Below are 27416 nucleotides of genomic sequence, written 5' to 3'. Positions count from 1 at the left end.
GGGTGGTGCAGTAGAGACAGGTGGCCTCACTTCCCTCTTCACCATTCTGGGGGCTAGAATGGGCTACCCSTACTAGAAAGGAGCTCGTAGACCCCTTGAATTATCACAGCAATTCTTTGGAGAAATACCTATGGAACATGGGCTTACATCCCTCAGCTCTGGAAATGGAAGGCACAGGCGAGACACAATCAAAATTTATCAATCTGCCATATTTGAAATTTGGAACCCTTTCAGAGAACTTGTATGACGTGTCCTACAGACTTTTGTTTACCCACRTATATTTGACCCATTCTGAGGAGTGCATGTTCCCAGGAGGCAAAACCACTTAAAAAGCAAAAAGCATACCTGGATGCCAAGGCCATCCAATGGACAGGGCATCACACTGTAAGGACTGGGATCCATTATCTGCTGTGATACCTGTTCTCTCAGTAGACTACCAGGCTGTGTGACAGAATGAGAAAGCCCCATTGACTGTATAACCAGCATTCTTTTTGTCCCTCAAGGGTACACTGTAGTTTCAGCAAGCTTAAAAGTACTGTGATGCAGGCACAAATACAGAATGAGGCCCCAGTACACCCACACCTTATCACCCTGGGTGGACTCTTCGGAACAGACTCCAGTCAGTGAGGATTTGAGGACTCTTCAGGTCCAGATGTCAGTAGCTTAGTTATTACATCCATGTGTAAGCTGCTGATTAAAAAGAAAAGATTTTCAGAGGCACCAAAGTACATGGTTGTAACTGGAACTATGGCTGCACTGGAGCTTCTGATTGTGGATCTGAGAACCCAGAGTTGAAAGCACACAGACCTGCTAAGTCAGGCCTGTGGATTTATGTCTATGTCCTGTTGTGATGAAGCCAGGGACTAGCAACAAACATGCCACAGTTCTATTGCTAAGAGTTTCTCCAAGATGGAGATGAAAGAACAGAATTTATTGGTGTTTTTTCTAGGAGCTGGGGGTGCTWTGTTAAGTAAAAGGGCTCCACAGTGTTTAGGAAGGAATGGCAATGCTGTTATCTCTCCTGTACCCACTCGGAGATATGAAGCTCTATAGTTTGCTGTTTTGCAGGCTGGTCTGCGCACACTCCACGACATTGGGCCAGAGATCCGACGAGCAATTTCTGGAGACCTGACAGCTGAAGAAGAGCTGGATAAGGCCATGAAAGAAGCTGTTTCTGCTGCCTCTGAAGATGACATCTTCCGGGTAGGTTCTGAACAAGTCTGTGAACTGAGGCTGAGCTCAGAGCGCTACCTTTGCTTTTGTGCATTCTGTGTTTCAGCTGAGCCCTCCTTGTTTTGTAGATCTTACCAGAAAACAGTGGTGGACCTAGGTCTTAAGTGCCAGGTCCTAAGATCTCTGCAGTTTTATCCCAATTCCTTCCCTCTTTCTTTCAAGGGAAACATCTCRCTGGAAGTTTCCCTCATGAAACCTAAACTAAAGAACAGATCATTTCAGCCATCTTGCAGTCTGCAGAGCAGCCRCCAGGCACTCTTTAGTGTTTTGTTCACTCCTCCTTTCAGTGGCACTGGTAATATCATTCCAAAAAGTACATCCAAAAGAACCCAACAGAGCTCTCACAGAAGGAGAAAATTTTCTGAGCAATTTACCTGAATCTTTTCTTTCTTATTTCATTCCTGTTTCTTGTAATCGTCTCCTCTGGTAACTTCTTCTCTCCTATGGCATTTTCCTCCTTTCTTTACAGAAAGATGCTGTCAGTTCATTTCATTATTCACCATCTAAACAGTACATAACTGGCTCATTAAATCTTTCTTCATTTCTTCCTCCAGGTGATTAACATTTTCTCGTTCTCCTCTCAAATCCCCTCTCATGTCTAAATGTTCCTTTRTAATTGGGAAAACCAGACAGCAGCTACCTGGTTCTTGCATCCATACCCACCCCTGGGTTCCCAGGACTGGTGGGAGGGGTAGAGACACCTTTGCCTACACTTACACCTGCCAGTCCTCTGCAATATTGTAGAAAGCTAAAGCTTTCAGAGCCTATGTAAGACAGAGAAGTCGACACACTGCCTTCTGGAAGAGAGAGCACCATTACCATCATGCTCACTTTGGTCCTCACTTTTTTTCCTCAAGGACAGGCTAAGCAGGAAACACTAGTGCCCTTGCACTTTTTCTCACTTACAAAGGAAAATCCCCTCTGTTTCTCCAACAGAGAGCTGGAGGCTTGTTTGGAAACCACGTGAGCTATTACCAAAGTGACGGCAGGAGTGGGTTCCCCCAGACATTCACCACCCAGAGACCTTTGCACATCAACAAGTCTGGCAACAACCACGGAGATACCGAGTCTCCATCTCACGAGAAGCTGGTGGATTCCACCTTCACTCCCAGCAGCTACTCATCTTCAGGCTCCAAYGCCAACATCAACAATGCCAACAACACCGCCCTGTGTCGCTTCCCCAGCCCACCCAACTACCCCAGCACTGTCAGCACAGTGGAAGGCCATGGGACGCCCTTGTCACCCACCATATGTGTGCAGGAGGCTCCTTGGAAACTCCCATCCAAAAGGTAAGTTTCCCAGCAGAGAGTGAGCCAAAGGAGCAGGTGTTGGAAGGTGCATGTGAACACCAGAGCACTGCTGCTGAGCTGAAATCACTCCCAGACATTGCCCAGTAGCCTGGAGGGAGCCTTCTGGTRCTCCACTTGTGCCAAAGCCCCCAGTGCAACAGATGTGCACCACCTGGCCACTGCACAGCAGCAGCACTCTCAKGGACCAACACACTTGATTTCTTTGGGCTTTATGAGGAAGAAACCTTTGTAAGGTCTAAAGGGAACCTTATTAATACCTCTTTCAATGCAGGGAGGTGTTTTATCAACTGGTAACTGAAGGAGAGTGCACTTCATGTCTTAATTGCCCAATAAGGAGTTTTGTTGAAGTCAGTGGTTTTTCATTCAGTGGGTCACATCCCTACAGAAGTCACCAGGGCATTCTGGGAGGAGGGAGGCAAGGTTTTCAGAAACAAGGCAAAGTAAATCSCCTTCTCTGGACAGTTTTCAGGCACTCTACACACAGATGACTAATACAAAAGGAATATAATTTTTCTCAGTGGGGGATTTTTTTTAATACTTTCAGAAACAGCAGGAAGGAGATGGATTTTTTTTTTCAGTGCAGAGAGTGAACAGTGTGAAAAGGTGGACAAATGCTGCCTCCGGAAAGGACAGAATAGGGCAATAAGACAGGAACTTCAATGGGTGCAGAATTGCCCAAGTGAAGAGTCCCGTGGCTTTTCTATTTTGTGCCTTCCCGAGGGAGGCCGCAGGAGTTGCACAACGTTTGTTACCATCTGCCCTCCTCCTTGCTGACTTGTGCTGRTGTGACACTGCTAACGTGGTGTTCTTTTCTCTCCTTGCTTCCCTGGGCACGTTCCCTGAATTAGGACACATTACTACGAGACACTGGGACGGTACGTGTTCTCCTCTAATGYTGTCTGGATGTAAGACCCACTGTTCATCCTATCCCAACTCCAAATTCCTATGAATGCTGAATATGAGCTCTCCTTTTTTGTGTCAGTAGGGCTGAAATAGAGGTCCTGATCACCATGRCAGCTCCAGTAAATACTCCCAACTCAGGGCAGGTAGTGATTAATGTTTTRGCTGTTTTCTAGAATTGGTTTTTTTTAGAGATTCTGGCTGGCCAAACACGTTCTCTGATCACAGCATAGTGAAGTACACCCTGGCATGTTCATACAGAAGTTCTGTATGGATTTGGCTAAATACAGACTGTTGAACAGGAGGTGATGCCACTTTTTCCCCTCTGCACCTCAGCAGTTTTACTTGCTTCCCATTTCAGARGAAGGTCACTGCAGCACTGTCCTAGAGGGTCTTTTATACAATGCATACACACATTTCTCCCAATGGTTTTTGCTTTAACCACATGACAGAATAATATTGCCTCTCCAGTCCCTAAAAGATAAAAAAAATGCCACCCTGATCTCTTCTGCAAATGCTAGTAAGAAACTGAAATTGTTCCCAATACCTCCATGTCAGTACCTCAAAGATTCAAGCTACCTCCAGATTTTACTGTACTCCTCATAAAACACAAAGTCCAATTGAAGTGAAATACAAGTGCTGAAATGTGAAACAGAGGGATAGAGAGGACACAAGCAGGGAATTAAGGGCTGTCAAACCTAWGGGTTTGAACAGATCCTACTGAATTTAATAGAAGCACTCTGCAGTAGTGATGAGAAAAAAGGGACCAAAGGTGGAAAAACCAGCAAGGATGAGAATGTGACCAGGAGGCAGAGGGCAGAGCTGGCACAGAGTGAGGGATTTGGGAGGCAAAGGCCACACATCACATAGATGAAAAGGTTACTACTGTGAGTGTCCAGGAGGCTTCTCTGAAATCCATAACCCASTCTTTTGCAACAAGAGAAAAAGCTTACTACTGAGGGCCATCTCAGATTTTCCTGTGAGGTCAGTGAGGTGTTATCTTTRGAAATGTGGTCAGTGTGATGTGCACATTACTAAAGTACAGGTAGTCACAAATGACAAAATACATTTCCAGTATTGCTCAGCATTGGCTTAAAAAGTCATCCTGTGAAAGAGGACACAGACAAAGGCTGTTTGTATTTGGGAACTCTGTAGCTGTGTTCAGCATTGATTTTTCTATGATGGCTCTTCAGCATTATAATAAACTGAGACAGATGGAGCTTGTCATTCTTGTCTTTGTAACAGGTTGTCTTTACCRTCTCCATCTCTTGACTTGTCTTTTTTGCTCATTAGCTCCAGTTCCAGAGACAGCCAGCTGGCAATTGTTTGCCAAGAGGAAGTGTCTCAGGATGAGACTTATGATGAAAATTTGAATGAAGACATCGAGTACTGTAGTGAACCAAGTCTGCTCTCTACCGAAATGTGAGCTTAGCAGCTTTAGTCAAGGTTTTTGGGTGGTTCTTTAACTAAGGGGGAGAAATGGGAAGAGGTCATGTTTTTCTACAAAAATTTCTTGTAATGGAAGAAGGTCATAAAATTTTAGTCAGACAACTCAAATATCAGATTTTTTTTTAATGCGGTTCAACCCTAGAAGTAACAGTGAAATGGGTATCTTTCACCTAGGATTTTCCTTCTCTGAGTGAAACATCCTGATCTGCAAGGCCTCCTCCCACATTCACTTCTACCTCCTGATGTTCCCAGACCTCATTTTAAAGGGTTCTTTGTCTCACGGTCTCTTGTTACTGCTTCTGGATCAGTAAAGTTTGAAGCTAGCTTGCTTTTGCTCCCTTTGCTAGCATGGTCTGGCTGGCTTCCTTGTTGGAAGAGGGCTTATTTTGTCCAATATCAAGTGCCTTTCTAAATCCCTCTGCTCTCCTTCCCAGGCTTGCATACCAAGATGATGAAAACAGACAACTCACTCCACCGGAAAACAACAAAGGAGAGGACACCCGGCACTCTCCGAAGAAGGGGTTTCTCTGCTCCTCAGCACTAGGTATCGTCCCAGCAGGGCCAGGCTGTGTTTCCCTTGATGTAGTTCCCACATCTCCCTGGAGCAATCCCAGCCTGTGGAGCATGGCTGTTGCTGTTTGCTTCATTCAGCTCCTGAGGCCAGGGATACCAGGGTGTGCAGACAATCCTGATCACACACATGAGTCTGCCAGCTTCACACTCAGTCAGCAGATGAACYTGTGGCTGTTTGGACAGTCCCTGTGATCTGTTTGATTAAGTCTGCCTATGAGTTAGAGCAGTTTATTTGAGCACTGTACTCTCCAAACAATCACCAGGGAGTCACCGAATGGGTGAGCCTTGAGTCTATGGTGTTCTGCTCTGTGTGTATTCAGCAAGGAGAAATGAGAGATTGTCTCCTTTGTTTGCTACCAGGAAGACACCAAATGTCAGATTAAGTTAACACAACACAAATTTGCCTTCTGCTCTAATTGTACCTGGAGATTTTCAAGTGCTTTACTGTAAGGTAAAACCCATGAATCATAAAGTTTTATGAAAGTACCAAGAGAGTCAGCAAGAAAATGAACTCTTGGGTATAACACTTTTCAGCCTGCTTCTGAGTGTTGGTGTGGTAAAAAGAGCATTGAAGGGAGAAACTAAAAAGAATCATGCATATAAAATACATTTTTACAAAATAACAGTGACAGACTAGGTAGTGTAATGTTTAAAGTGAGGCTACTGAGTCTTCACTTAAATCCTTCAGGACACTTGAATGTTGTAAGAGCACTTATTTTATTTCAAATCCAAAAGTACTAGGCAATGACAGCTTCTATATCCATCTGTAAAGTAGTCAGCTCTTGATACAGTCCTTTGTTAACTRCATTCTAGTGAATATTTATACACTAATGTCATACTCATTTTACTATTTTTTTTCCTCTAGAAAGAGGAAGTACTTTTAACCTGCATTGTAACATTCATTCTCTGGATTATAACGAATTTTCTCCAACCCTGAGATGGCTTTTTYTCAACAACCCAGTATTATAGATACTTGCTATTTTCACAATTCTAATTTTCTTTCCTTCTTTAGAAAAATGTCAACAAAATCAAGAAGACTACAAAATATTTCAGTGTGCCATGCCTTAATCTTTAATACTGGATTGTTTGCCGTTCTTCAGAAGTAAAGCACCTGATCACAAACATACTTTTCAGTAGTTTAAAGCTCCTCATAGGGAGTTCCTTTCTCATATTTACAGAAGTTTAATTTTATAGCAAGTAAACAATGTGACTGTTTCAATAGTTCCCACTAAAATCTTTTCTTCCCCCTTCCCTTCCTTCCAAAGTCTGAAAATGCTTCATATCTATGTAAGTTACCCTCCATTCATCAGTAAATGGACCATTGATTTATTCAATTCCACTTGACCTTGCTGTAGACAGTCTYATAAACTGTGGTATGTCTGGCAGCTGAGGGACACAGATCACRTGCAAGCAGGGGGCCAGTGTCACCTGAGCAGCCTGATGTCCCCGTCTGCATGTTGTGTACAGCCAGCACAGTACCAGAGTCTCAGCTGCCATTACCCTGCTGAGGGAAAAACTGTTCCAAATCCTACCTTGCAGCTTGCTTGGAAGGTAGTGTTGATGGGTTCATGATGCCTGAGTGCTCTCTGTAAATACAGAGGCTTTGGAAAGGGCACGGCATCAWGGGAAAGTGGACAGAACCTAAAACATGTGTCTTTGTTGTATGTCCAGTGGGACTGCACTAAAGAAACTGAAAACAGATTACCTGTGGTGTATTATGAGTGATGTAAACGTTGTGTGTGGTTGCTGTTTCAGGTCGAAGAGCATCTTTTCACCTAGAATGTTTGAAAAGACAGAAAAACCAGGGCGTGGACGTCTCGCAGAAGACAGTCCTGCCTTTGCATCTGGTCCATCATCAGGTGAGTRTTAATAACYACACAGGGCCCCTGCCACCTGCAGYGCCCCTCYAGWGCATCCCTACCCAYTGTTTAAAATCCATTTGGGATAGATTCTCACCCATACCAAAGGCCCAGGTTTTAGCAATCAGATTTGCAATCCTACTCCTTACTGCTTTCAGGATTTTTATCATTCCCAGAAGAATGCTACAGGAATATATCCTTTGGAGTCAGCTACAGTATCATTTCCTGATGCTCATTAAAGAATAAAGTACTAGCAAAAGATAAAAATAACTACCCAAATTGCATACTGCAGTGCAATTACACAGGCTTTGATGGCAGTATGCACATGAATAAAATGTGCAGTCTACTTTCATGTTAATTAAAGGTAACCAGTAAGTGTAATTAATCATTTTAAAACATAAACTGATTACATGTAATCAATCAGCCTCTTAAGCCCTTTGTAACTGTGTTCAGCAGTCTAGCAAATGTATGCTTAGGCACGTACCTAGATGATTAGCCAGCTGTCAGACTCCAAAGGAGATCTGTGTCTTTTGGTTTGATTATGCCACTTTTCGTCACTATAAAAGAAACAGGTGCAGATGGCAGTGCCAGCCTTGCAAGTGTGACATCCTTGTTCCATGCAGTCCCCCAAAGCAGGGCAGGATGGCCTTGCTGCCTCTTCAGGCTGCCACAGCAGGAATGGGAGGAGTGAGAAGTCAGAGGAGTGAGGAGATGAGTGAGTAGGCTTGAGAATCCCTGGCTTTTCTCACTTCCAGAGAGTTATCCTTTCATTCTCGAGGGAGGCAGGGTTGCTTCCCACCATGGAGTGGGAAGGTTGCCTCTCCTAAACCTAATGGATTCTGTTGCGGTRAATGCTTGAAGAGGTGTTCTCACGGAATACCTGCACATCATGRTATGTAAATGTATGCAGCTAAAACTCAAAGCAACCCACCTCCCTCGAGGTGGCAGGGAAAACCAGAAAATGTGTTGGAACAGGGAGGATTGGTCAGGAAACAGCTTCCCACATTCACCAGAGCAGCAACAGCCCTCCTGAGACTTCCTGCCCTCCCATGGCAGCCCACACAGCTGACAGAATCACCTCCATCCAACCTGTACAAATAAGATGGAGCTACTTCACCCTTCCTCATCCCACCATGCAGCACAAAACCACGGAGTGGGAAGGTTGCCTCTCCTAAACCTGATGAATTCTGTTGYRGTGAATGCTTGAAGAGGTGTTCTCATGGAATACCTGTACATCATGATATGTAAATGTATGCAGCTGAAGCTCAAAGCATCCCACAGAGCTTCTTCCAGCTTCCTCAGAACCTTAAATTTTTGTTAAAACATTTGGCATATGTTTCTGCCAACAAGCTGAAAAATTAGTTCAGTTGTCCTGCCTGACAGATCTAGGTCTCTTCTTGAAGTCCTGGCAGTTTAAGGGATGTGCTGAGGCTGTCATAGCCTGTGGGGCATGACTTATTCAGAAAAAGTTTTAACAACTTACTTCTTCACTGAAATGTGATAGGAGTCTGACATCTAATTCCTGGAAAAGCCTTGGTGAACTTGCAGGTGACTAATTAATTCTTTTGTTTACCTGACACTGCTGAAGTCATCAGCACAATGTAGTTATCTGCTCCCAAGGATTTCACTGGCAGATGGACTTAGCATTACATAGCTTAAGGTKAGCTGTCTGTTTAAATCAGTCAGTTCAGTCTGACTGTGGTCAACAGAGGGAAGGAGCATCACCAGAGGGCAGGTTTAAGCCTTGTGTAAGTCATGTCTTTGAGGCAGCATTTTCAGGCAGGCATTGAAGACGAGGGAGGCTTGCCAGTGCCTCTCTGCACAGTTAGCTTAGACTAAACAGAGCCTTCCCACAGCTGAATCTGGGTAAGCCTAACCCCAGCCTGAATACAGCACAATCCACATGCTTTTGCATTTTCTATGCATTTATTTCATTGCCCAGCCATGAGCTCTATGAGATGAGCCTATGACTCTGACAGTCTTGTTTATAGAACAAGGAAGCAGTCACATCAGTAAGGCCTCAGATCAGCCTTGCACAACAAGAGGCTTCCTGAGGAATTTGTTACAAGAGGAGGCTGGATGACTCAGAGGTTGTGTATATGGTTACAGGAAGGACTGGATGGCTGAAAGTGTAATCATCAGATATTGATCCTCCCACCAACAGCAGATGCCTTAAAATCCAGTGGTGGATTTAAAGTTATTGCCAACTGCAGACACATCTAAAATTCACATCTGGTGTCTTTCAGGTTCCTCAGTTGCTCAYTTAAAATACASTAAGCCTGGCAATAAAAGCCTGTGMTATGTGTGGTTTCAGTGGTGGGAAAGTGAATTACTGTTTCGCCCTCTGGAGAAGATGTGGTGTTTCTGGCAGTGCCGTGGGGAATGGGGCTGCATCGCTTCTAGCAGTGCCATGGGGAATGGGGCTGCATCCCTCCTGGCAGTGCATGTGGAGTGGGGCTGCATCCCTTCTAGCAGTGCCATGGCTACCAGACTAGAGAACTGCGGTTCTGAAAGTTTCCAGTCCAGCACTTGGCACTAGCACAGGGTACACCATTTAAAGAAAAGCTWGCAAAATGAGCTTGCAGCCAACATCCAAACCCTTCAGGGTGCTGTTTTCACAAGCCCCGAGACTCTCCAGGCCTTTTCTCAGATGGTTTCTCCAGCACCTCCTTGTTCCAGCCCTGCAAGCTCTCACTCACCGTGTCCCTCCTCTGTCCACAGGCATTAGCAGTGGCTGGCCTGAGTCCCCTGCTCCAGCGAAGCCATTCCCCCACCATGTTCTCTCGGCTGTGTGCTACGCCCCCGGCCACGCCCTGCAACCGGGGCTGGCCGCAACAGACCATCCCAACSCTGCGCCTCGAAGGGGCCGAGTCCTCGGAGAAGCTCAACAGCAGCTTGCCGTCAGTCCACTGCGGCTCCCGGTATCCTGACAGCGGCAGCAGCCCCAGGAGAGCCCGGCCGGTGTCTCTGACGGTGCCCAGCCCGACCGCAGGCAGCAGCCGGCAGTTCCACGGCAGCGCCAGCAGCCTGGTGGAAGCGGTAAGAACGCAGTGGCGAAGGACGCTGTGGCACGGCCAGCTAGAAACATGGTSCTCGGGAGAGTAGAGCAACAGATCCATTGGTGCCCACAAATGCTAGGAGGGCCCATCTCCCRGCAGGGGTTTAGCAGCATGAATGGGAGAAGGAAACACAGCAGTAAAGAGGGTTGTGTTAGAGGTGTGACAGGATCGATGCTGCACAGTACTAACRTGTTTTTGTGTTCTGGTTCCCCACCTGCTTTTGAAGGTCTTGATTTCGGAAGGACTGATGCAGTTTGCTCAAGATCCAAAGTTCATTGAGGTCACAACCCAGGAGCTCGCAGACGCCTGCGACATGACAATAGAAGAGATGGAAAATGCAGCAGACAACATTCTCAATGGTAACAGCAAGCAGAGCCCCAATGGCAACCTCTTGCCTTTTGCTAACTGCAGGGACCCAGGGCAGGACAGTGCAGGAGAGGAAGAGGAAGAGGTGCAGAATCCGGATTGTAGGATAAGTCAGGAGGAGCTCAAGGACAGCAGGATTTATATCAGCAGCCTGTAGTTGCCAGGGCTGGAAGCAATGCTGGTTTTTTATTTGTTTCAATGTTCCTAATGGGTTTGTTTCAGAAGTGCCTCACTGTTCTCGTGACCTGGAGTAACCGGAACAGCGTTCTTCATTCATTTCTGTTGGGACGAGTCGCAGAGTTGGGTGGTGTAAGAAAGCTTTTCAGGAGCGGATATAACCCCAGCACGTGTCCATGAAGGAAGAGTGAGGAGGAGGAGAAGAAGAGGAGGAGAACCAGCTCCCTCTTTTTTTCAGTCCCTGCACAAGGAACGACAGCTGCCTCCGGAGCACGAAGGGGAACCTCAGCTTCCTGTGGATGGCCCCAGCCAAAAGGACCCTGCGCCAAACGGGTGTATTTCAACTTTGCTTGTAAAAATCATTTTGCACATATTCTGTATGAGCCTCACCGTCTCCATAAAGCCAAGGCCTTTTGATTCGGAAGGAGAGGAAGACTTCTGCTGTGGATTCCCACACGGCCATGGGGAGGAGGAAGCAGGAGAAGCCCACGGGCATCCGAGCCCTGCCGAGACTCCGGCAGTGGCCCCTGCCGGCCAATCCGAGCTCGCSTGGTCACTCGCCAGCCAATCGGAGCTCAAGCAGTCTTCTGCCGGCCAATCAGAGCTCAGCGCGCCAACTGTGCCAGCCAATGGGAGAGCAGGCTTGGCAGCGGGGCTGAGGGGCCGCCGGGCCTGTGCGGAGTTCTTGTTTTGCATTTTGGTATTTTCTTGAAAGCATGTTGCAGTTTTTATTTTGACTATTTTATTATTATTATTATTATTATTTTGAGGGAGAAGGGAGTGTTTACAGCGTTTTGTAATCACCTACCTTTTTTGTTTTGGTTTATTTTCACTTTTGCAGATGTTAAATTGGTTTGACCATGTTGTATTATTTAAACTGGGGGGGGGTTTTCGCCATTGGAATTTGGTAGAAGTATAATGATAGATGAGTTTTACCAACCATTATGTACACCGAGAATTTGTAATTTTATTTACTAGTAACTGAAACCTTTTTTTGTTGTTGTTTTATAATTTAAAGATAGTAGGCAATGCACTTGATATAGTCTTGCACATTTGAGTGATTGATTTGGGTTCTTTTTAGTGCTAAGTGTATCTGTGAGTGTGGGAGGAATAGGAGCGAGTGTGTGTGCGTGTGTGTGTGTAAGTGCAGTTCTCCACATTCTGGTTTGAGCTGCAGGAGATCTGTATCTGGGGCCAYTCGAATGCAAAAACAAACCACTGTCTCTGCTTTCGAAAAGGGAATCAGTAACTTTGCATTTTCTGTTCCACAAGATATGCAAAAACAATGCAATAATATTAAAATAAAATTGTAAGTTGTGTTGGCATTAAAACTGTATAGAAAAAAATTGCGGGGGTGGGGGGAAACAAAAAAAAAAACAACCAGAAGACGTTACGCTTCGATATATTCTGTGTGATGTTTTATTGCATTGATAATGTTTCTGTTGAAGAAACCGTTATACTTGAATTCAGGTCAGTTTCAGTATTTTTTCAAATATTTTTTTAAAATGAATTGCAATTGTGCCAAGCAAAGATAATGAATTGAATTAAGTTTGTTTAAAAAAAAAAGAAAAAAAAAATAATCACTTCTTGTATATTTTGCTGCATGTCAAGTGAATCATTTCGTATTTGGAATGTGCCAAGCTTTACCTTTGAACTTTTAAGTGCTTTTTTACGTGTGGTTGGGGAAAGGGTACTATTTTTTTTTCCTTTTTTAATTTGTACAATGAACAAAGTGTACCTGGTGTAAGTAACTATTCTGCAATCCACTGACAGATTGAACGTTACTGATTTTGCATATCTTGTGTTCATTTTCCTTCTTCACTCCCTTTTAATGTGCACGATGACTATTGGTAGAGAATCTTTCTTCCTGAGACTGGGACATTTTATTCAGACTTTTTTTTTCTTTTCTTTTTGCTCAGTTCCTCTAAAGGTCTCGTCCCACTCAAGGGTGGCAAGACCCTCAAGCCCATTTGGCAGATCCATCCTACATGTTTAGCTGGCACCAGCAATTCAAGGAGCTGGGGGAAAAAATCTGGCTTCAAAATTATTTCATTAAATTGCTGAACCATGATCAATTATAGTAGGATCCTGGGATAAGAAATGCAAGAATCAGCATAGTTGACAAAGTAAAGTAATCTAGCTCTGGTCTGGGCTGAAAGCAGAGGGAGAGAGAGCAAGCTCTGGATCGTTATTAGGAGAATTGCTGCAGTCTGGTCAAGATGCAGATGCCAAGGACTTTTTGGTGTTTCTATKCATGGTGTCAGTCCTCTTCCCAGACTGTAGTGGATGGGTCAGATACTAAGTCACAAAATATCTGGCAGCACAGCATGTTCCAGCCATATTTCCTGACTAGTAAGTGTGAAACTCTTCTGAGTTTCTCACACAGATAGTTGTCTCTAACCCTGAGAGAGGCTAAAAAAACAGGCATGTATTGTTAGATTTTATGCAACTGATTTTTGTCTAGACTACTGCTGTTTTTTTCACCCTCCTCAGGATGAYTCACAAACTTGCAGATCAGTGTTGAGTTCCAAGGTGTGATCTGACTCAGAGCTAAACTTTTATTCAAATCTTGAGCTTCTGCAGATGTCCAAGAACACCCTTCATTGCATACATTGATTACATTATTTTTGTAATGCTCTTATTTTTCTTCTCGATTCTCTGGAGCATAAAGGAGAAATAGCAAAGGGTATTTTTAACTGTACTTTTTGAACTGGCCAGTATCAGCTCAAGATACCTTGAGAAAAACCAAATACCTTTAAACTAGAGAAATATGAATCCATTTATACAGGCATCTGTCATCAAAGTCATAATTCAAGACTTCCATGGAGAAAGTAACCAGCTGATGTGGGTCAGTCTCATCCTTTCATCCCTGGTGCCTGTATGGAGACAGGCACACAAGTGTGTCTCCCTTTGAGTTTGCTGCTGCTAGTGCTGAAGTGCTCCAAAGGTACTTGAAAGAGGGAAATGCCAGTGCCTGGCTGTTTCTGAAAATGCTGTGTAAGGGCTCCCTAACTCATTTTTTTCTGCTACAAAGTCCATCTGACCCTCCCAATGGGACACAGGTGTTCTTCACTCCTAAAAAACCAGTACTTACCTAAATTAGTGGTGACAATGAGCATTTTGGATGCTTGACAGCCCATCTTTAAGGATTTTTCTTGATGGAAAGGATGTGTCCCACACATTTCTGGTGAAAGCTGCTACTCCCGCTGGGGTCAGGGCCTGCAATAGCCAGGGGARCCCCATCCTCCCCTGGCACACCCGTAGGTGCTGCAGAATGGAAAATGTATGGCTAGCGGAGAATGCAAATGACTTCTTCAGTTTGAGGGGCAAGTGTYAAATTTAGAAATTGCTGGTGCCAGCTGTGCAAATTTCTCTTTCTGGGGAGGGCAGCTTTTTTTTTTCATTTGAGGTACTTGCAATGTGCACATTGTGACATGCCTGAGCAAAGGGCTGCTGCCTCCTGCGAGTGGGGCAGAGTCTGGGGGACAGTGGGAAGGAGGAGGCAGGTTCAGTTCCTGGAGTGTTTCCTTGTGTATGGGAGTGGATGGTGGGTACAATCACTGTGCTGTGGATGGAATCTTTGAAGGAACCTATGGCCGAGAAATAGCATGGAAGGGAAGAATGGGGAAAACGATCTGCTGTTTGCCTCTGAGCACCTCTGACTCGCAAGAGTACACTGCAGACTAAAGACATTTCTTATAAAACAACAAACCTCCTCCCTGTATCACTCCTGCTCATTAGTCCAGACAGTACTGGGCCAGCCACACCGGGTGCATTTCTTTTTTTCTTCCTTATTTCTGTGTGGCTGACACGATGGGAAAGCAAGTGGAACTTGTCATCCAGAGCTGGAGTTTCATTGTCTACAGACCTTTTGTGCATCATCTGCCTCTTCAGCTGGACATGTGGACAGTGATGGTGTAGATGCTGCTGCTACTGCAGGGGTCCTGCCTGTTTTCTTGCCCTGCCCACCACACCCCAGCACGGAGGGACAGCCAGAGAGGCGCCATGTACAGAACCACATCTATTTCTGCTTTGTTTTCTGACTCAGAACCCTGCCCCAGTGACTACGACAACGATAACAACAACAAAAAAAGGGCAAATGCATTTTTTACATTTCTTGATAATTTCCAAAGCAATGTATCATTGCTTTCTTTAGACTGACGCCAATATAACAGTTGTATGGGTCTCAGCCAGGCTCCTGTGTCTTTTCTGCCTGAGTTTCAGATTGCTGTATGAAATGTATGCGCGTTTGCACACAGACACAACCACACAAGGTGACAGCACCCCAATCCCATGGGGTCAGTCACCTGTGTCACAGATGGAGTTGGAGGCATTGCTTCATACATGGAGATGAGAAACCCCAACCCACTGGTCCAGTGAGCTGAAGTGAAGCAGCCCTACTGAGACAGAACCGACTATCCTAAGATACATCCATGGTCCTGTTCTGACTGTCCCCATGGCAGGGGCAGCCAGGGGGAGAGGAATGCTGAATGGGGAATTTGGAGCACAACAAGGTTGAAGTAGAATCCAGTCGGGGGTTTCTGGTAGCAGTGAGATTTTATCAGTTCCCATAATGAAAACTGTAGTGCATATAAAGAAAACATTCCAGGTCATCAGAAGCCCCAGTTCCAATCTTGCTAACATAAGGCTGGAGGGCAGTAGAAGCCAAGGAGGTTATATTGATGTGAAGAATGTGGAAAACAGACCTAGCCCCTGAACACTTTATCTTACCCCATTATTTTCTTCTTCAAAGAAGTCTAAGAAATATAATTCTCAATAGCTGCACTGGGTTCCTTTTTTTCTTCTTTTGAATATTGTGAAACTTCTAAAGTTTTATTCTGGGTGAGCAAGCCCAGTGCTCCAGAAGGTTTCCAACAGGATCTCAGTCTGTGGAGCTTTTATTTCTGTTCCTGTTTTGTTTCTGGAAAGCTGAAACCACTATGGCCTTGCTGCTACAGCACCCTGAGGTTGGGTGGGTGAGGGCAGAAGCCCTAAAAGATATATGTCCTGTTCTGAAGACAGATTGCTTTCAGAAAAGTCAATAGTGTCACACTGGAATAGAAAAAAAAAAACAAAAAAAAAAACTCTTCTGATACAAACTTTAGTGTTCTAGTTAAATTTTCCATTCTTCCCCTCCCCCTTGCGGGGAACTTAACACTTGAGCATAAAAACCAGGCCTTTAGGGGCACAGGGTTCGACTCAGWTGCCTAAATGTGGGTGTCTACTGTCACTTGAGATACCCAGAGTATCCTCTGCCAGGTCTGCAGCAGCTGGTAAGGAGAGGCACATCTTTGCCCCAGGCAGGGCTGGTGTCACAGCTCCCAGCCCCAGAGGATGGCAGAGATCTCAGGTGGCAGCAGACAATTAGGCAACTTAATCAAACCCTTTCTAAAGGGCTAATTGAGAGAAGCAGCACCAATGACTGATGTAATGAGGAAGTCTTCATTAGCATTACCAAGGGCTTAGTTAGGCAGGATCAGGAGCTTGTCTCTACACTCCCACACTGTTGTTTTCCTGCCCCATGTTCCTACTCTGCCTCCACTCCTGCAGCCTGAAGTTGGCAGCGCTCTGTCCAGTCCTCACCTTAGGCCGGGGTTGGTGGCTGCATCCCAGGCCCAGTGGAGCAGGGACAGGCCCAGGGAACAGCAGGCGTCACTCCATTCAACCACAGATTTTTCTGCCAATGTTCAAACAGCCCCTTTCCAAAGCTTTTTCCTATTCGAGACAGACCCAGAAACTGAGACATTGTTTGCTAGCCTCATCATTCAGGTGATTAAATACCTGGGGTTTTTTTTTTTTTTCTGTTCTCTCTTTCCCAATTAGGCTGAAATGCTTTCAGTATTTTAAGCATCCTAAGTMAGCCTGCTCCCATCTCAAGCACCTAGGTAGACTGGCAGCCAATACTATCTAAACATTATCAATTTTATGACTGCTCATAGAAATGATTGTTTCAAGCTTATTTAGTCTTGACAGTTTGAATGTGGGAAGATTTTGGAGGAGTGAGATTGTAAATATCTCTGAAAAACATTGCTGCATCACACACACAAAAAAAAAAAAGGGGAGATACTTATGAAACTGCCTTAAAAATCAATTCCGAATGATGACATCTCCCTCCAAACAGTTGCCGCTTGATAGAGCAAGGGATGAGTCACTTTGGGTGAATTCTGGCAAGAAGGGGTTGGAATCCAGTCCAGCTTCAGGAGCAAAAGTGTAATTTAGGAGCTGATCTCTCACTCAGTCTGAATTCACAAYAGCACCAATGACTGAGCACTGCAGGATCAAAAGGGTTTAAGGTCTGGGGGTACTGCCTGTGCATGGTTTGGGTCTGGCCCGGCAAGGCACTGCGTACTGGTGTTTCCCAGTGACTTCAGGGAAGATGGGGTTCCTCAGCACCTCTTAAGTTCAGGCCCTGGAGCACCATTTCCTGCTCTGATCATCAGCTATAAATGTTGATAAATATAAGTGTTTTGCCTTCATTTGAATTGCCCAGAGCTGTAAAATGACCTCTCTCAAGTATAAATCAGTCCAGATATAAACCTCCTCTCCCACTCTTCCCTATACTCCCTGCCCACCTTCCCAGCCCTCCCTTGCACCTCCACCCAGGCCCTTCCCTGTCTCAATTCTTTACCTCCTTCCACACTTTCATATCTAGTTTTCATGAACCCACAGAAATGCTTTTGTAAATACTGCTGTACAGTTTGTAACCGTCATGTAAGCCTGTCATCAGTGCCAGAGTCCGTCTTGCCCTCTCGCACGTTTTAAAATCAACAGAGGAAAGTTAGAGCGAATGGCCCACCAGTGAGCTATAGGGTCATCTCTGTGTGGGACAAATGTATATTCCTGTAAGATTGCATTTTTATCTAAGGAATGATGTTATTTTAAAATTGCTAATAAATTTCTAAACAATGTCCAGATTTGTTCAATATTGTAAATTGTATGAAAACTCCTTTTCACACTGCTCCCTTCTCCCAGCAGTAGGTGAGAAATAAGACAGCTTCGTGCAGCCCCTATTTCCCTGCTGTTCACAGGCTCTTGTCTCTGTTTAAGGGGCTTCAGAAGAGTCTTGACAGCCACAGCCTGCCCTCAGTTAAACAGTAACTGAGGAAATGCAACTGCTCTCTGTACTGTTGTCACCACAGTGACAGCCACCAACGTGTGACTCACGYGTAACCACACACTTAACATTTTCTCTACTGGATTCCTTTTTACCAGGCACATGCAATAGAAAATGAGTGCCCGCAGCTTAAATATGGTGTAATTAGTATATATATAAGCCATGAAGCTAAGGGGATGATAACACACATTTACTTGTCGATTGAAYAAATTTGTTCTACCACGGTTATCAAGAAATTACACTGCAATGTCAGCTGAGCACCACATTTCTGTCGCAGCATTATAAATCACAGTGTGCTCAGCCGAAGTACATCGGTGTAAGGTGGAGTAAAATAATGCCTAAAAAAAAAGAATGAGTCTTGTCCAGACACATGTATATATAAATATTTTTCTCTGATTTGCACACAGTTGTCCGAACTGTAGGCTTTGCTGCTACTTTCAATTAATGGGGGCACAAAATGCTAAAACCCATAAGCTGATGAAAACCTGTGGATGTCATCAGTGCAGGGCAGAAGGAATGGCAGAGGGWTCGCCAACAGAAATCTCTTTATCTGCAGGCTCAGACTGGCCACCAGTTAGACATTTGCCACCACAAAACCACACACACTCACCACAAAAACAGCTCATGGCTGCTGGTCAAAGCCCAGCAAAGGGTCCAGCTTTGCTGAAAAACTCCCTGAGCTGGAAACTTAGCTGAGTTACAGCTCTGGGTGAGACCATAAGGTGAAAACCACGGCAAAGAACAGATGAAAGTGGCTGTGGGCGTGCTGCAGTGTGAACAGTGCGAAACCTGGAGTGAAACCTGTGAGACAGCTGAAATGGGGTGAACATCAGCAACAAGTGACAGGCTTGCACAGCCCCCTGTGAAATGGATGCATTTAGAACATCCCCACAACTAGAAAAGCAGAGCATACACTTACAATGCTTTTTGTTCAGTTTTTAATGCTCGCGGCATTTACTCGAAGCCAGAGGCATGCACTGGGAGTTCCACCTCAACACAAGGAAGAACTTCTTTACTTTCAGGGGGGCAGAGCACTGGAAGAGCTGCCCAGGGRGGCCGTGGAGTGTCCCTCTCTGGAGACATTCCAAACCCACCTGGACGCGTTCCTGTGTTACCCGATCCGGGTGACCCTGCCTTGGCGGGGCGTTTGGACGGGATGATCTCCACACGTCCCTTCCAACCCTGGCGATCCTGTGACCAGCACGCAGACCTCGGGGACCCTYCCGCTGACTCGCGAACAGGAAGACAACCCGCAGGTAGAAGCACGTTTGGCTCTTTAACCCCAACCTGCGCCCACGGACGGCACTGTCCCGGCGGGGAGGAGCTGTTCGGGGCTCCCATGAGGAGCCGCCAGGCTGAGCCCCTCTCGGGCGGGCCCCACACGGCGGGCGAGCCCCGCCCCGCCCCGCGCCGCCCCGGCCCCTCCTCAGGTGCGGTCGGCGCCGCCCCGCCCGGCCCGAGCCCGGAAGCGCCGAGCGGCGGTGCGGGCGCGATGGCGGGCAGGAGGCCGCGGCTGCCGCTGTTCCTGCTGCTCCTTCTGCTGCTCCTTCTGCTGCCTCGGCCGCCCGCCACCGCGGCCCTGCGGCTGCTGCTGGACGCCGCGCCGCCCTTCAGCTGCTCGCAGCCGGTAAGCGGCGCCCGGAGCGCCGGGCCCGGGCGGGCGCGGGGAGCCCRAGGTTGGGATGGGGGAGCGGCTGCCCCGCTGCGGGGCCCGGGCGGTGTCGCTGTCCCTGTCCCGGGGAGCGCTGTGTCCCTCATGGAGCCCGGGAACGGGGAGACGCTGGGTTGGCCTCGGCGGGYTGCGGGAAGCGCCTGTCAGCGGCACCTCCGAGCGGCCGCGGCTGAGTCGTGCTGAAGTGCCCGCAGTCCCTGAGCAGGATGTGAGTCTTTGCTAAGAGCTGACGTTGCTCAATGTCCTAAAAGTTCCTTGCAATCGATGTTTTTTTTTAGGAGGGCGCAGGGAAATGAACATTACATGTACTTGAGGATTTTTAACAGGCAGATTTTGTTAGGCTGTCTTTTCTCCCTGTGAAACCGGCCAGACAGGAGCTGCAAATGTGGTATCTCTGTAAAACGTGAACCAACCAACCTGGGCGAACTTTGGCAGCCCAGAGTATGAGCTCCTAGCTGCTCGCTCTCTCTGGTGATTTTTGAGGATTATTTTGGATTTGTTGTGTCGGTTGCTTTTTCGTTTTGCAGGTTTTGGTCTTTTTTTGTCGCAGACACRTGTAAAGAGTGTGTAGAAGGGAGAAGCAATCTGCTTTTGCTTTTTAATTCTTTTAACTATAGCAGTGACAGAGGAAAATGGGTAACTGTCTTCTAAGCTGGACAGCTTTATATGCTGTGGTGAACTTTCAGCAGTCTGTCAAAAGCAGATAGGTATAGCTATAGACAAATGTRAAACAAAATATGTCATTTGGGATAAAAGCTTCTATAATCTTTTCCTGTACATATTTCCKATCTTTTGTCTAGTCTGACACCTCTCCTAATATTTGACTATATCATTACCCCTGTTCTACCTCACCTCTGCTCTGCTGCCTTCTCTCTTTTTATAGAGACCCCAAGAAAACAGACCAGTTCTGCAAATTATTTTAGGCTGGACATTATAGAGTTACAAAATGTAAAGCATTGGCATAGGAAAAAATACAATATTGCTTAGGCATCTCATTTAACCATGATATCCCAAACATCRTTAGTCACAGAGATTGACAGTAATATATTAAAGAGATTCTGTGCATCCTTGGATGCTTGGGCTCTGACTTCGTCTTGCTGTCTGTACCTCCTTTTTTTAGGAAATGTGACCACAGTAACTGGATGAGGCTTTCACCAGAACATCACCAGCTTTTACAGAGGAGCTGTGTTGCCCCACACTCTGGTGTGCACACAGAGCAGTGAGTGTGCAAGGCTGCTGTTTTGGCGTTTTCTATCAAAAAGCCAATTTCCAAAGTGCAATAGAAAGGAGTTGGCTTAAGCCTGGGAGCAGCCTCTTCAGAAGCAGTTGTGAAGCTGCTGACACATGCAGGGAAAAGTACCATCAACTGAAGTTGTGACAGTTGAAAACGGTTCCCCCTTTCCTTTCTGTGGGTTGCAGTGTTTTCAGAGGATGATTCAGTAACCCTCCCAACGTGTGACTGTGGTGTGGTTCAAAAGCAAAGCTGCTGCTGAGCAGGGTGGGTGAGACCCACTTCCTCTGTCTAACCCACCGTGCTCGGGCTGCTGTTGCTGAGCYTCAAAGCAAATCAGGGTGAGCAACGGTGGTTTCTTCCACAAAACCCTCTTGTGGCAGAGGCTGTTTGGGAGATGAAGTGGTGGAGGGGAWGTGTCATTATGGTATCAGTAGACACCTGAAAGTAAAATTAAATGCTTGCTGCTCATCTTGTTAAAATACCAACAAATGCACTTAATGGGCCTTATTCACCACTGCTCCATCAGACCTGCTCAGCTGTAGGGCTGAATAGCGCAGCTGCAAATCCAGTTCCTACAAGTAACTATTATTTGCATATGTCAGCTGCAGGGGCTTTTTTTCCTATGTGCAGGGGAATAACATCCCACAGCCTAAATAACCATGTGGGTTTTTTCACCATCAAGTGTTCAATCACTGCGTTCAGTCATTGTGTYGTAAATGTTTTGAGACATGGTATGTCTGGGTGTCCTGGAGGAAGGCAGTGTTTATAACCCTGCTATCTTTGAGGGGCTGGATAGCTGTACATAGCTTGGTCTCTGAAATCTGTCCTGCCAGCCTGATTGAGCTTYGAAGTCTCTGGAGAGGAGTTGATGTGACATCTGTCTTGAAGATGAGCCATGGTGGTACATGTGAGGAAGACCTTTTTCCTGGTCTCCTTTGCAAATGTGTTCATTTTGCCTTTGCTGGTGACTAACTTCTCTCATTCCCCTCTGTGGCATCTTATTGCTGTGTAGGATGTTAAAATAAATCATGGTCACACTGARTGCTGTTAAAATGTTTTTGGAGTCCTTGACATGAAAAGGATTAATGATCAAAACTACCAAACTTCAGCATGAAAAGGGTTACTGATCAAAACTATAAAAATATGATAAAGGCAACATTAAAACTGATTTTTACTAAGAAACTTTAACTTTTGAATTTGGATTTGATTTTGCTGAGAATTTATATGAGGACAAGACAAAAAGTTAGAAACCGTAGAGAAAAATGCTTAACAAAAATTAAAGCAATTTTCTAAAATATGCTTATTTCCTACCAGCCTTAAACACATCATCTTTCAGCCCTTATTCCTGTAATGTGTTCTTGTGTTGATCTGTGCTTCTTTTTAGTAAGGAATTGGGAAAGGGAAACTACAGTAAACTTCAAATCATTCAAGCCTCAGAAGATACATAGAATGGTTCAAAGGTGAAAGGCAGATTTTGGAAAGCTGGAGCCCTTCCTATTCAGCAGCCACTCTTTAAAGGAAAACTGGACACTTGCCCAGCTCATAGTAGTTTCTTTCTAGTTACCACAGCATCCTGCTGGGAAATCTTTGCCTCCCATTACTTTAATTGAATTGTTATGGGATGGTGCTGTAATTAGTTTCCCAGGTTTTTTCATTCAGATTCATACAATTCTCCATGGCATATGGTCTGTTCTTTTTTTACATCAAAAGCAAAACAAAAATCATTTACRAAGAAACAGTTGCTTTCTGTGAAAAAACAGCAAGTAAACATGAAGAGTTGACTGTGCCTGTCCTGATAATAGTTTCAGCATCMCCTCACAATCAACTGCTTCTCATATTTATGCCTCCCATGTTTGTAGCTTTGCTTGTTGGGCCTGGTTTAAGCCCAGCCAGCAGGTAAGCCCCAATAGCCACTYACTCACTTACTCCCCCACTGCTGGGATGGGGGAACAGAATCAGAAAGGTGAAAGTAAAAAAAAAAGGGTGAATTGAGATAAAGACAGTTTAATAAGTAAAGCAAAAGCCACGCATGCAAGCAAAGGAAAGCAAGGAGCTGTTTTTTACCACTTCCCATGGGCAGGCAGGTGTTCAGCTGTCTCCAGGGCAGCAGGGATCCATCATGCATAACAGTGACTCATGAAGGCAAACACCATCACTCTGAACAGCCCCCTCTTCATCTTTCTTTCCYCAGCTTTATTGCTGAGCKGGATGCCATACAGTATGGAATATYCTTGGGGTTAGCTGGGGTCAGCAATCCCAGCTGTGTCCACTCCTGCCCCGCAGCCTCCTGGCTGGTAGGGCAATTACAGAAGCAGAAAAGACCTGTACAAGCCCTGCTCAGCAGAAACAAAAGCATCTCTCTATTATCAACACTGTTTCCAGCACAAATCCAAAACATAAYCCCTAACCAGCCACTGTGAAGAAAATTAACACTATCCCAGCCAAAACCAGCTCACTCAAGTAGGGAAACTAGGTTAAATACTTCTCCTGTCCAGRGCTTTGTGTGTGAGCCAGTGCATCAGATGGTTTTGGGTTGGACCTTTGCAGGGGAAAACCAACAAGTATTCCCTCAGGTGCTGAGGAGGTAGCCAGTGCAAATCTGACAGTAGTTTGCTTACTTTGCTGCAAACCCRACTGGTCTTTTGCTCTAATTGCTTCCTGGCTTTTGAATGTCATTGTCCGGAGTTACCATTTTTGTTATAAAAGTGTGCCCTCAGCTGCAGCCCWGACCAGTTCCCTGGGCACTCTACAAAAAGGAAATTAGGGTTTTCATTGCRAGTCCTTTCTAGATATCCTTTGAGCCTGTTCAATCTCTGCCWGCAGTGCAGCTTTATCTTCACTTATCTTTGCTTCCTGAGGATTTCCTGAGTGGATGAGTTGTTCTGGGCATTTTCAGCTCTTGGGTCATCCTTGTGGTGCTTTGGGGWCTGGGAAGGGAGTGGACCAGGGGGCTAATCGGTGCAAGCTACCTCGTGGTAGGAGAACCCTTGCTCTCTTTGTGTGGTAAACCTGCTAACCGCTTGACTGACTGACAGCAGCTTAAAACAGTGCAGTCAGCTACACRTAAAAATGTTGCTGGCAGAGCAGGTAAACAGGTTAGTTAGTGCAGGGCAGGAAAAACACGTGTAGGTAGTCCCTTGAAAACCCTGAGTGGGGTTGGAGAATGGTGGTACACGAGATAAAATGCTGTTGTTTTTCCCCATAGAAACCCAGTGATGAAAAGATAAGGAAGGTTTTAATTACAAAGTGTCAGTTCTGAATCCTCATCAACAGACAGATGGCTCCTCATTAAGCTCTGACGTTCTTAATGAAAGTCAGAAAGGGCACAGCCTCATCAAAGTTGGGAACATCCTTGCAAACACTTCCCCTGGAATAACAGACCTAGAGAAAGAGAGAATCAATTTGTATGCTGTGCTGGATCAATATTCATATTGATCATTAAACAAAAAAGGAAAGGCCGTTTTCCCCACTGAACCATGTCTTATCTGCTAGGAAGCAGAACACCAGCACTCAAATACTGGTTGATATTGCTGCTCTTCAGACTTATAATGCTTTGCATTTTTATAAGGGCTTTATTGTGATGCCATTTACAATAATTAGTGATAACTGCAACAGAACAAGGACAAAATGACTAAATATTAAATGATAGGCTTTAACAAAAATCATTAAATCATTAAGTTAGGGAAAAAAACCCCACAGTTAGTAGCCAGTTATTTTTGTTGCATTTTGGAGGTTCATCCCAGAGCAGCTTGGCCTCACACAGCTGCTCCCTTTTTGCCCTCAGTGGAAAGCACCATAGCAGCTGGTGTGAAGAAAGTTATCTCCATCCCAGACAAAACTACTGCACCTTTTTCTATAAGAGGTTTTTTCAGGCCACATAAATTATCTTAAAAAKTCTGATAAAGTGTTTGAAGTGTTAGGAGTAATTTTCTTTTATAGCTTAGTCAGTTCTTCCATGCTGGTATTTACAATTTTTCTTTTTCAGTGATTGTAGTTACCTAGTTAGGGTTTGGTTTAATCAGCATTTGCTTCCTTGCTTTCCATTTATTTTTTTTTCCATTAATGAAGGATTTAGGTTGCAGGTGCTACATGGGAGTGTCAYGCAGTGGGGTGGGGGGAGGAAGGAAAGCTGCTCTGGCAGGTACCAAGTTGCAATAACATTTCTGTTAACGATATCTGTAAYCAGTTTTTCTCAAGTCCAACAGGATCTAAATACTCAGTGGARGATTTATCTGTACATTTGTCTGCAGTTAAGGTGCTGTATAACTGTGAATGTGCAGTTCAGACTAAACTGGTATTTATATTACAAAATATCTGTTCTGACTGTGGGGTGTTGCCTTAGTCCTAACAGAGCACCAAAGATTATTTCATTTTGAAAAATAGAACATGGCTAGCTTGCTGGTGGGTAAACCATTCTTCAGCAAAGTTCAGTTCTCAGGCAAAGTGTCGCATAGATTTGTGTGTGCTTAGAAGTTCAGGRTAGCCCATAAGGCAGATTCCATTGTTTGAGCTGATTAAAATGTTTCCTGAACAGTCATGAAGTTGGTTAATGTTACACAACTTGGGTGTTACACTGAATCTTTTTCAATATACCTCCATCCTGAGTGCMTTTGTGGTACAGTAATTGGAATGTGGATATGTTTCTTAGGAAGGATTTATACCTGTGTGTATTGTTGTGACTTCTGTAGCAAAAGCCTGGAAGAGATTTTCAGGTCATGAGGAGCTTAATGCCAAATCTTCCTGCTTTTGCTCCAGGTTTGCAGGAACATGGATACACGAGCTGAGATGTGAGCATTAATCTCAGAAGTATTTTTTCATAGTCAGTAGAACTCTGCTTATGTTTGAAATTGGTTGCTCATCACAGCTTGTATGATATTAGATTTCACCAAATGCTTCTACTATGTATTTTCTCTAAAAAACAGAAAGCTTATTAATTGGGGATGTTTGGCCTTTGCTAGGACTGCTCTAAAGGCAGAATGTACTTCTGTTACTAACAGCTATGAAAAGCAATGCCCACCTTTCTCAGAGCTGGTGCTCTGTTTCCAGCCTCTCCCATGCTAGCARGAGCAGAAAGGCAGAGGGTCTGGTTCACAGATTCTGGACCTTCCTTCCCTTGAGGTGCTTTCAGGCTGTATCCAGCTGCCTGCCTGGTGCCAGCTCAGGTCAGGCTGCAGARCTGGGCTTAAGGGGAGGGAGGTTTAGGGCTGTGCCTCTGGCAGTGATTGCTGTCTAATGCCMGCTCAGTGCGTGTGAAAGTTTAACTTTTTGTGCCATGTGTGTTCACTACCAAAAGGGCACAGTTGGCTTTTTCAAGCACCTATCCCAAAAATTGTAAACATACCCTTGGAAGCTAAGTCCCAAATACACTTGAAGTTGACCTTAGAAAGTAAGAGCACTTAAAGAGCTCTTTTTAAGTGTAGAGCACTTAAAAACCCAACTGCCTTCCCTCCTCCACTGAAATGAATTACATGATGGCAATGCAATGAGAATAATATCTACCTTTATATATCAGGGCATCAGAAATGAGTGAGAGGAAACCTAGCCCTCATCTTGATTTACTRTGTCAGTGGCAATTTCAGGCTTCCTTCTCTCTGGGATTTTGCGTCATGTTACCCAAGCAAGATGACATTTTTCTTCCTGGTGACCATGGGATCTTCCAGTAGAAACAAAAACATAACTTGGAGAAGCCAGGCAGAGTCTAACTGCTTCTTTATAATCAGGAGATCTTTATTCTTAATATGAAAGTGCCTAATTCTGATGACTTTTTTTTTTCATAATGGGTTGCTTCTCAAATCTATTGTTATAAAATAAAATAGCCTTGAGTGTGCTCCCAGGCAGATGGGCTGAAGCTCAGAGGTGACCTTATCACTCTCTAGAGCTCCCTGAAAGAAGGTTGTAGCCAGGTGAGGCATTGGGCTCTTACCCAGGCAACAKTGACAGGACAAGAGGACATAGCCGTAAGCTGCACCAGAGGAGGTCTAGKTTGGACATTAGGAAGAATTTCTTCACAGAAAGGGTGATTGGACCTTGAAATGGACATTGTCCAGGGAGCTGGTGGAGTCACTGTCCTTGGAGGTGTTGGAGGAAAAACTGAATGGGCATTCAGCTGACACAGTGGTGTTTGGTCGTGAGTTGGACCAGATGATCTCAGAGGTCCAGTTGATTCTGTGATACTGATGCCACATAAGAAGTTCAGTTGTGCACAGGTTTCATGCCACGTGATCTTGGTTTTTTGATTTACAGCTCAGTCCAGTGTTTCCATTGTGGTTAATTCTTCCAATTGGTGTGCCTCACCAAATTGTTTTTCCTGCCCCTCTTCCAATACCAAGCAGAAGCAARCTACTGTCATTTTTATTCTGAAAGTAATACTCTTCTTTCTTTCCCCAACAGAATTTAAATTGTCTCGTAAGAAAAAGTAAGTAATGTTTTCTTTGTTGCCATTTTCTCATCAGATCATGTTTCTTTTTCTA

At 45.0% G+C, this 27416-nt stretch overlaps 2 protein-coding genes across 2 annotated transcripts in view; both read left to right on the top strand.

The window, feature by feature from the left end:
• The window catches only part of CACNA1C (calcium voltage-gated channel subunit alpha1 C), a 413981-nt gene extending 397268 nt beyond the window's left edge, over positions 1 to 16713 (top strand). The window contains exons 42-48 of the mRNA XM_057390048.1: positions 1069 to 1203; positions 2170 to 2522; positions 4737 to 4865; positions 5327 to 5436; positions 7221 to 7324; positions 10046 to 10363; positions 10610 to 16713. Coding sequence (XP_057246031.1) covers positions 1069 to 1203; positions 2170 to 2522; positions 4737 to 4865; positions 5327 to 5436; positions 7221 to 7324; positions 10046 to 10363; positions 10610 to 10906 — 1446 coding nt within the window. The 3' untranslated portion in view covers positions 10907 to 16713. The remainder of the gene's footprint in view (positions 1 to 1068; positions 1204 to 2169; positions 2523 to 4736; positions 4866 to 5326; positions 5437 to 7220; positions 7325 to 10045; positions 10364 to 10609) is intronic.
• A 2786-nt stretch (positions 16714 to 19499) lies between these two features.
• The window catches only part of IL17RA (interleukin 17 receptor A), a 22787-nt gene continuing 14870 nt past the window's right edge, over positions 19500 to 27416 (top strand). Inside the window, exons 1-2 of the mRNA XM_057390046.1 lie at positions 19500 to 19667; positions 27337 to 27361. Coding sequence (XP_057246029.1) covers positions 19533 to 19667; positions 27337 to 27361 — 160 coding nt within the window. The 5' untranslated portion in view covers positions 19500 to 19532. The remainder of the gene's footprint in view (positions 19668 to 27336; positions 27362 to 27416) is intronic.

Source organism: Malurus melanocephalus, unplaced genomic scaffold, assembly GCF_030028575.1.
Source record: "Malurus melanocephalus ecotype Western Australia unplaced genomic scaffold, MMel_1.1 scaffold_22, whole genome shotgun sequence".
Lineage (NCBI taxonomy): Eukaryota > Metazoa > Chordata > Aves > Passeriformes > Maluridae > Malurus > Malurus melanocephalus.
The sequence above is the reverse complement of the archived record's forward strand: the minus strand, read 5'-3'. Positions and strand labels throughout refer to the sequence as shown.